The sequence below is a fragment of the Medicago sativa genome, chromosome 3 (assembly GCF_051527215.1).
Source record: "Medicago sativa cultivar Bolivia chromosome 3, Bolivia_mono, whole genome shotgun sequence".
NCBI lineage: Eukaryota > Viridiplantae > Streptophyta > Magnoliopsida > Fabales > Fabaceae > Medicago > Medicago sativa.
Window position 1 is genome coordinate 19,836,986 of NC_140751.1, and position 9,762 is coordinate 19,846,747.

The 9,762-nt window shown below is 33.7% G+C and overlaps 1 protein-coding gene across 1 annotated transcript in view; it reads right to left on the bottom strand.

The window, feature by feature from the left end:
• LOC146936234 (U5 small nuclear ribonucleoprotein helicase) overlaps nt 1-8,749 on the bottom strand; it is a 32,668-nt gene extending 23,919 nt beyond the window's left edge. Inside the window, exons 1-12 of the mRNA XM_085751197.1 lie at nt 8,526-8,749; nt 5,859-5,920; nt 5,577-5,748; nt 4,806-5,250; nt 4,654-4,719; nt 4,265-4,369; nt 3,852-4,148; nt 3,125-3,241; nt 2,948-3,007; nt 1,037-1,108; nt 748-864; nt 496-657 (exon numbers count right to left, since the gene is read on the bottom strand). Of these exons, the coding sequence (XP_085607323.1) occupies nt 496-657; nt 748-864; nt 1,037-1,108; nt 2,948-3,007; nt 3,125-3,241; nt 3,852-4,148; nt 4,265-4,369; nt 4,654-4,719; nt 4,806-5,250; nt 5,577-5,748; nt 5,859-5,920; nt 8,526-8,632 (1,782 nt within the window). The 5' untranslated portion in view covers nt 8,633-8,749. The remainder of the gene's footprint in view (nt 1-495; nt 658-747; nt 865-1,036; nt 1,109-2,947; nt 3,008-3,124; nt 3,242-3,851; nt 4,149-4,264; nt 4,370-4,653; nt 4,720-4,805; nt 5,251-5,576; nt 5,749-5,858; nt 5,921-8,525) is intronic.
• Between the last annotated feature and the right edge of the window lie 1,013 nt (nt 8,750-9,762).

Sequence of the window (9,762 nt, forward strand, 5' to 3'; positions counted from 1 at the left end):
CATGGAGAAATAAATGGCTGTAGTGGCACTGTGGCACCACAACATAAACGGTAAAGCAACATCACACAGATCAGCATATCATATAAAATACAGGAAAACCATGGGCATAATATATCAGAAGTTATCAGCATAAAAACATTTACTTACAAGAATGCACTATTAGTATACAAAATGTTGTAGAGTCAATGCAGTCGTGGTATAAAAAAATAAATAAAGGTTGGTTGAAAATAATCAGGTTTCTTTCATTATTTGCCTCTTCTGCTTGCATACAAAACTATAATTCAAGCTAATAACCACCAGAAAGAAGTGCTGATGTAATCAAAATTCTCGATTTCATTTAAATTCGGGGAAAAAGAAACCGAAATAACATCATCGTAGAAAGACCGGTCTGGATTTCTCTTTGTAAACTCAACTCAGTAAATATAAAAATATCGCATGCGTGCTTTTCACCAAAAATCACGTAAAAGTTGAAACACACTTGACCACATGGCTTACCTGCCGCAGTGTCCTAGCAACTAAAGCTTCTATAACAGGACCTCTATCGTCATTGAGTAGATGCACTTCATCAATAATTAAGAGCTTCACCAGCATTGAGAGTGACATGTCACTACTCTTGCGAGTTATGACATCCCATTTCTCAGGAGTTGTCACTATCATCTGATTTAAACCATGGAAGAAAAAATAAAAAATGGAACTTAATTTGCATGCTGGCAAAGAAATCCAAAACCACAAATTTTCATCACAGACCTGAGTTTCTTCTAGTTCATTTTTAGAAAGCTGCATATCTCCAGTAAGCTCTCTGACACTCATATTCAACGGAGATAAACGTTGGCTGAATGTTGATGTGACTTCTGCAGCCAAAGCCTAGAATGGACCAGAATGCAAAATTAGAAATGAAACACAGATGCAGGGAACAAAAGGCAAAGCATGGAATGGAATCTATATTTAGATATGATATGAAACATAAATGCATGGTAGAAAAAAGGAAAGATTGAATAGACAAATAGAAATAAGAGAAAAATATGCATCAAGATACCTTCATTGGAGCAACATAAACTATCTTAAATTTATCTTTATGCAAGTAACCATCCTTGAAGTGTTGTCCAATCTGCATACAATAAATCATCGAGGAAAGAAGTTATCCTTTATGAAAATCATTCTCTCATTGAAAAAAGCACGCAGTGCAGGACAATAAATCCTCTATCCTCTTCAAATAGCATAAAAATGAAAAGGCACAAACAAGTTGAACAATTAAGAAGCAACAGGAATACAATAAAGGCATACAATCAAACTCCTGGAGAGGTTTAAAAATAGGTAAGGTGCACCTCACATGCTGCCTCTTATATGAAAAGTGAGTTGAGAGTTTATCATTCTCACTGGAAATGGAGGACGACATATTGAAAGGAAATGGAGGCAAAGCACAACATACATATTGAGAGGTTTACATATTAGAGTGATCATAGGAGCAATAAAACTGACTCTTCAGTATTAGAGAATATAATCTAAACTGTTATAGCATTCTAGTTAGTTGCAAGTATAAGCTTAGTTAGCAAGTAATGATGAGTTGAATACAGCTGGCAGGTCTGTGTGCGCCAGCTGTCTCACTCTTAAGTCCAAAGCCTATAAATACTTGTAACCCTTTGTAATAGTTTATAATGTGAAATACAAGTTAGTTACAGATTCTGTTACAATCTTCCTTCTCTCTCTCTCTCTTCTCTCTCCTCTTTCAAGCTTTTCTCAGCATTCATCAATGGTGGAATTCTATCATTCAGTATACATGTCTCTTCAGTTTTATTATTAAAAAACTGTCAAGTCTCACAGTAGATGAGTTGTGGCCTGACAATGTGTTTATAGGTGGCAGGCAATCCTCACCTTACAAGCCAATTTTGTAGGGGTTGAGTGAGTCCAACCTGAATTTATAAAGAGTGACCCCTCTCACCTTACAAGTTGGTATTGTGAGGATGAATTAGGCTCAAATATAAAAATCAAAGATGGTATCATTGCCTATCCAAAGATCTGTTGGGCCACCTGCTATCGGGCCAATTAAGTCACGCTCAAAATGCCCAGTCCTGGGCATGAGGGAGGTGTGTTGAGAAATACCACATTGAATGAGATATGGTCTGACACTGTTTCTAAGTGGTAGATTATTCTCACCTTACAAGCCGGTTTTCTGCAGGTTGAGTTAGGCCCAACCCAAATTCGGGAAAAAAAAAAAAAAAAGGAAAAAAAAAAAACACTAAACTCTCTTTTCTCTGTTACTGCTGCTACAATCCCTATGGGTGAAACTAGAATAGCGGTCACTATCACCCTAATGTGTATTATTCCTAGTTTTTAACATTCCCTTAATGTTCCACTTATTTCTTCCTTGAAACACCATCACCCTCTTCTTTTTCTTGATGCATACTTTTAGCAACTGGAAGAGGTTTAACACGATCCAACAATCTAGATTTCTTGTCAATCTTTCAAATCACAAAGACACGGAAACTAAACTGCAAAAAATGCATACTTTTAGCAACTGGAAGAGGTTTAACACAATCCAACAATCTAGATTTCTTGTCAATCTTTCAAATCAGAAAGATACGGAAACTAAACTGCAAATGAAGAGTGAGGATAAAATCGATAGAAAAGGGCATAACTAGGCCACAAGGCTTTTCACAGAACTCCACATTCACCTGCAGGACTGTGACACGTATAATCAAAACTGTCACATGTAATTTGCACCAAAACAACATGGTGATGAATATAACAAAAATGAATTAAAAATTAAATTATAAGGCAGATGTAAGTTCAAGGAATACAGTAACAAATAAACAAAGCAAATTGCTCGTACATCTACATTTTTCCGTCTTGTGATATTGTTAAGGAGAGAAAAAAAGTAAAACATTATTTCAAATGATAGAAATAAACCATACTTTCAGGGAAGGCTAAATATAAAGTGGGTATTCACCTCATGAAGAATTGAAATCATAGCTATGTTAGTTTTGCCAGCTCCTGTGGGGGCACACACCTACAAGCATAAGAATAGCACTTTTTAACGAGAAAGCAAACTGTTTTTTCTCTTTGTTAAATAAAATGCATCTTTGATCATTATTTTTTGTTTTAAACTAGACCACAGATCACTCACTAGTATATTTTCGTTGGTTCCATACACAGTTTGATATATCCTGCTCTGAATACGGTTTAGCGATTTGTAACCACGGAAAGCAGCTTGAGCAAAGTCATCTAACTCCCGGATCTCAATCTGAAAGTGCATAATTGTAGTAGATATGCATCAATAGCACCACTTCATAACAAACAAGTACTAAAATGACCCATTTTAGGGGACTGGAGGAAGCAGTTGCATGCAATTTGTCAATATTTAGTAAGAGATAGATAAAATGCAAAATGTGATTTTTAATTTTTTATTGTAGCATGATAACATGGTATCATCTTGTAATAACCACTTATGTCAATGTTAGAATGTCAAAAAATACCTTGGGAGTTAAGCTAAGAAACTCTAAGATTTCAAATTGACCCTACATGATAAACTAAGATACTCTAACAAAATATTAAGATATTATAACATATTTTCTAATATGGTAACAAGAAACTAATCTTCTTAGGAGATAATCTAAGATACTCTTAAGAATACAAACTAATCCTACGAGATAAATCAAGATGCACTAACATAATATAAAGATATTATAAGATGTTTTCTAATAATTCTAACAGTCAGGGCAACAGCAATCCATATATCAAACTCATTGTGCTTATTTCATATGTTAATGAGGGAAATATCTCTACCATAAAGGAATCACAATCTCCAATTAATTAGTTGAAAGCATCTCACAAATCATAGTAAAGAGATATACCAGCTTTTCCCCAGGTTTCATTGGCGCAGTTGGTTTTGGGGGAATAATAACCTCTTCATACCCCTCACGATACTTTCTGATAGTTCCTTCTGGAAGAGCATTAACAGCAATTGACCTATCTCCAGAACCAATCATCACATCAACCAAATTTTTCCTCTCACTTGCTTGAAGTAAAGATGAGAAATCCAGTGTAGACAAGTCGCCATCCCCAGCATGTTCTATTCCTCGTCTGTTTCTCTTTTCCTCCTTGCGTCGAAGCTTGTCAATTTGTTTTTCTGATTCTGTGTGCACAGTCACCTAAGAAAAGTAGTTACTTATGGAAGGCAATATTTTAAAATAATACAACATATGTCTGCATTTCATTGTATTCAAGAGAAGAAGAACAGATTGATGATAAAGAACAAGGTCAACACCTGTGTCCCAAAACTAGGCATGCGAGACTGAGCATTTGAAGCATTTTTATCAGACTTGAATACAGATAAGCCGTATTGAATAGAATCAACAATCTCCTTCCGGTGCTACAATTGGTCACAAAACATCAATTATGATTCAAACAAATACATAAGTAACTCAAGTATCTTTCACTGTCAGACATTTGACAACCATGTTGTTTTGAAGTGAAAGTCATCGACCAATAGAAGATGTTATTCAAACAAAGGAAAAACTTGAAAATTTTCATAAGCAAAATTTGACACTTTTATGAAGCAATCATTATTTGGAGATGGGTGGAGGAGAGTGAAGTTCACAAAAAATCACTGATGACTTTTCTAAGAAATAAGAAAGGGAGCTAGCATATCCTCACCAATAGAAGATTTTGCACAGTTTCAAATGCACTATCCCCGACAAGGTCCAACAAATCTCCGGCAATCTTCAAAGAGAAGGAAACAGTGTAAGTTTCATGTTTGCAAACCTTAGTTATGTATACTTGTAAAGAATATTGACATCAAGCAATACCTCTTCGCCGGGCTTTTCTGAATAAAGAACCCTACAAATGGCCATTGCTAGTTCATCTCGAGATAACTGTGAATTACAATTCCTAACAATTTTATCACATGCATCTCTTAACCAAGTCAAATTGAACTTTTGTACTTCGACAACAAAATGGTCGGTTGGGTCAGTATGGCTATACTCTTCTTTCTGAAATCCTAATGAAACTGTGTTTTTGAAATCCATTATGTCTCCGTCATCTAAAGATACATCAACCAAGAAACGAGCTGGGGCTTGAAAAACCAAATCATTTCCAAATTCCATACCCTCCTCAACATCATGATCTCTTTCCAAAGACACGGCAGAATTTGTATTGCTGGGCTGCAAATTTAAGAGTTTCTGTGCTATAGCTGCAACTTCCCTCAACTTGGCATCAGCAATTGCATGACCGACAAGGTTTTGCAATTCTAACCTGCACACCAATGTCACAAACTGAAAGTTTAGTCTTTGAACAAATGCTATAGTCTCTCCAACATTCAAGACTAAGATAACAACCAATCAAATATGTAATCTTATTATAGCATCCGCTTTGTAATATGCACCTGACAACACAAATTTAGAGAATTTCCATAACATTGTATTCAAGTCCTCTAGATGACATTTAAAAAGGCTCATCATATTCCATATATTCCAAAACCTATATGTAGTTGAACAATAACTCTATGCCTTCATATAACTATTTAATCACTTCATACTGGTAACTACTGCCAAATCAAAACTTATAAAGCCAATACTTACTTTTTATCATAAATAATTCTATCGATAGAATCCTCCTCGTCAATTGGCCTGCTGAAAAGACGGTACACGGTCAGTGCCACCTCATGGAAATCCTCAGAGCGCATTTCTCCATCAACCAAGCCCACTACTGCTCCTATAAACTGCCTGTAGGCTTGCCGAATTTCCGCTGAAGCTGCTTAACCAATTTATCAAATGCAGACATGCAATCACTAACTATATTTTTCTTTTTGTATCAATTGAAAAAAAAAATGTAGCTCATTGATCTTAAAACTTTAACTATACCTTCTTCCCAACCATATACAATTTTCCGCGCGAGTTCAGATTCATCAAGCGAGCTTGCAACACTAAATGCCACAGTTCAAAATCAAAGCAAAAATATATCATCAATAAATTGCACAAAGAAACTCGATGCATCCTAATCACAGAAAGATATCAAAAAGAGATATCCAGTAGCATCTCAAAATCTAAAAACAAAACTCTAAATGCTGCTAGATAAAATCCAAAATAATATCAATAAATTGCACATAGAAACTTGAAGCATTTTAATCACACTCACAGACAACAAAACTATAAAACAAAAAGTAGTAAGCATCTCAAAAATCCAAACACTAATAAACTCGACCAATGCACACGGTACAAAATTCAAAAAGAAATCAATAAATTACACAAAGAAACTCGATACATCCTAATTACTGAAAACAAAAGCCAAAACCAGGGGCATCTCAATATCTAAAACATAGAGACCCGATAATGGCCACAATACAAAATCCAAACAAAAATAAAACAATAAATTGTACTCCTTCCGTTTCAAAATGAGTGTAGTTTTAACCAAAAAAAAATTGTTTCAAAATGAATGTCACTTTCAGTTTCCAATGCAATAATAACTTTTTCTTTTCATTGTACCCTTCAATTAATACTATATACACTACTTCCAAAGTATTATTTTTTCTTTAATGAAAAACAAACCAATGGTTGATTAGGATAATTTGGTAAAATAACATCTCTCTTTTAATTAATGCATTTCTTAATATGTGTGTAAAAACCTTAAGAGACATTCATTTTGAAACAGAGGGAGTACATAGAAACTCAAAGCACTCTAATCACATAAACCAAAACTAAAAAGCAAGCAATAACCAGTAGCATCTCAGACTCTTAAAATTACTGTATGTTTGGTCTGTTGTGAGAAAAAATTACTTTGAATTGATTTGGCTAACACAGAGTTGAAGTTAAAGTAATTTCTGTTTGGATACATTCATGTAGAAGTGAGTTGAACAATAAATTTGAGTGTAAAAATCTATTCGAGAATCAGAAGCTACAATTTCTAGCTTCAAGTAGAATCTATTCAGGAGGCAAAATCAATTCTACTCTGGAGTAACCAAACATGTCAAAATCAATTCTGGAGGCAAAATGAATTCTACGCTGGAGGAACCAAACGTGTCAAAATCAATTCTAAACCTCTACAATCAATTTTAGCTCACGCAAAAATGGAACCAAACAGAAACTTAATAAATGCCACAGTGCAGTACGAAATCCAAAAACAAAATCAATAAATTGCACAAAGAAACTAAAACCATTCAAATACAGAAAACAAAATAAAATCCACTAGCATCGCAAATTCCATATCCAAAAACTCGAGAATTTCAGCGACGAAACTTCTAAATCCTCTTTCACTTCACATTTCCTTTGCGCCGAGAATCTTCTCGAAGCATTAAAGAATCAAATTCAAGTAGCATCTCATCTCAAATTCCATATCCAATCCCAGAAAACTAGAATTTTAGCAACGAAACTTATTCTCTTTCACTTTTCACTTTCTTTGCGCCGATAATATTTTTGAATCATTCAAAAACAAAATCATTCGGTAAATTGAACGAAGAAAAAAAATCAAAATCCAATAACATCTCAGATTCCATTTCCAGTTCCCAAAAAACCTCGACAATATCAGCGATGAAACTGCTAAATTCTCTTTTACTTTGCATTTTCACAGAACCGAGAATCTTCTCGAAGAATTGAAAACAAGAGAAATCGCAATTGAGAAAGATAGTAAATGCGACAGTACAGTACAAAATAAAAATAAAAAAATCAACAAATAGAACAAAGAAACTCAAAGCATTCAAATTACAAATAACAAAATCAAAATCCAGTAACATCTCAAAATCCATATCAAGTTCCCAAAAGACTCAACAATTTCAGCAACGAAACTTCTAAATTATCTTCGCACCAATAATTTTCTCCAATCATTCAAAAACAAAAGCATCCAATAAATTGCTCAAAGGAACTCAAAGCATTCAAATCACAAAAACCAAAATTAAAATCCAGTATCATCTCAAATTCCATATCCAGTTGCACAAAAACTCGAAAATTTCAGTAACAAATCTGAGAATTTTCTAGAATTATTCAATAAATTTCACAGAGAAACTTAAAGCATTCAAATCAAAATCCAGTAAACAAAATCAAAATCCACTAACATCTCAAATTCGTTATCCATTTCCAATAAACTCTCGGATTTCAGCAACGAAACTTCTAAATTCTCTTCTACTTTCCACTTTCGCGCCTAAAATTTTCTCGAATCATTCAATAAATTTCACAAACAAACTAAAAGCATTCAAATCACAGAAAACAAAATCGAAATCCACTAACATCTCAAATTCCATATCCATTCTCCAAAAATAATCAACAATTACAGCAACGAAACTTCTAAATTCTCTTCTACTTTTCACTTTCGTGCCATGTATTTTCTCGAATCATTCAATAAATTGCAGAAAGAAACTTAAAGCATTCAAATCACAGAAAACAAAATCAAAATCCAGTAACATCTCAAATTCCATACACATTCTCCAAAAAAAAAATCAACAATTACAGCAACGAAACTTACAAATTCTCTTTCACTATTAATTTCATTGAAAAACAATCGAAAACGAAATTGAAAAAGATAGGTTAAGATTTCATTACTTGCGAGTGTTTCGATTTTGAAGAACGATTTTGCGATGGAGATAAGCTTGGTCGATATCGAAGGGGTCTCTGAGAGAATTCGTAAGGCGAGGAATCTGAATCAACATTGTGAATGTTGAATAAGTGATTATGATTGATGAATCACGTTGAAGTTAAACGCGATTATTCGGTTTTGTTAAGTTGAGAACGCGAATTGAGTTGAGAATGAGAAGTGAACTTTCACTGAATAAATACAGGTTTGGTGTCTGGGTTTATGCTTGCTCTCCACGTACCAAGACCCCACATAGGAAAAAAAAAAAACTTTTAATTAAAACAAACGATCAATTTGGTCCCTGAACTAGTACAATCAATGAAAAGATCCATTAATCATGATAAATACATCAAAATAGTCTCTAAACTATACTCCTTCTGTTTCAAAATACATGTCAAAGTCAACCACTTCACACATGCCAATGCACAATTTTGACTGTTAATATCTTTAATTATCTAAAGTAAAAAATTATAAAAATTTAATATTTTGAAAATATTTGTCGAGACAAATCAAACAACATCTTACATGCTAATATTTATATTTATAGATTAGTTAAAAAATATGGTCAAAGTAAGTCAAATGAATAGTGCACATTGCAAAAATTGGACATGTATTTTGAAACGGATGGAGTATTATCATCCATCAATTTGGTCAAGATCCATTAATCATGATAAATACATCAAAATAGTCTCTAAACTATATTATCATCATCAATTTGGTCTTTACATCAGTCAACATAAAAACCAAATTGACGTATTTCTCATAGTTTAGGACCTTTTAGTTGATTTTAAAAGGTTAGGGACAAGATTGACGAGATTGTGATTGTTTAGGGATCAAATTGAATATTTATTTGAAAACCTTTTCAGTGTCCAGCTTAACACAATAACTAGTCTTATCGAATGTTAATGTCAAATTAAATGATAATATCGAAATTATCTTTGTACACAAGAATTTAAACAATGTATATGTAATTTAAGTTTACATGTCTCAAGATTCAAAAAAGAATTATGTAAATCAAATTTATGTGATCTAAGATTAGGATTGGGCAAATGCACATTTACTCAACGGACCAGGTCATCTCAATTTGCTAGTGCTCACATGACCATGATAAAGACTTGCCCCTAAATCTACCAAATCAAGGTTGTGTAAGCCAATTTGGACCGTCCATAACGGATCCAAGACTAACTTATCCTAACAAGTGTCCTC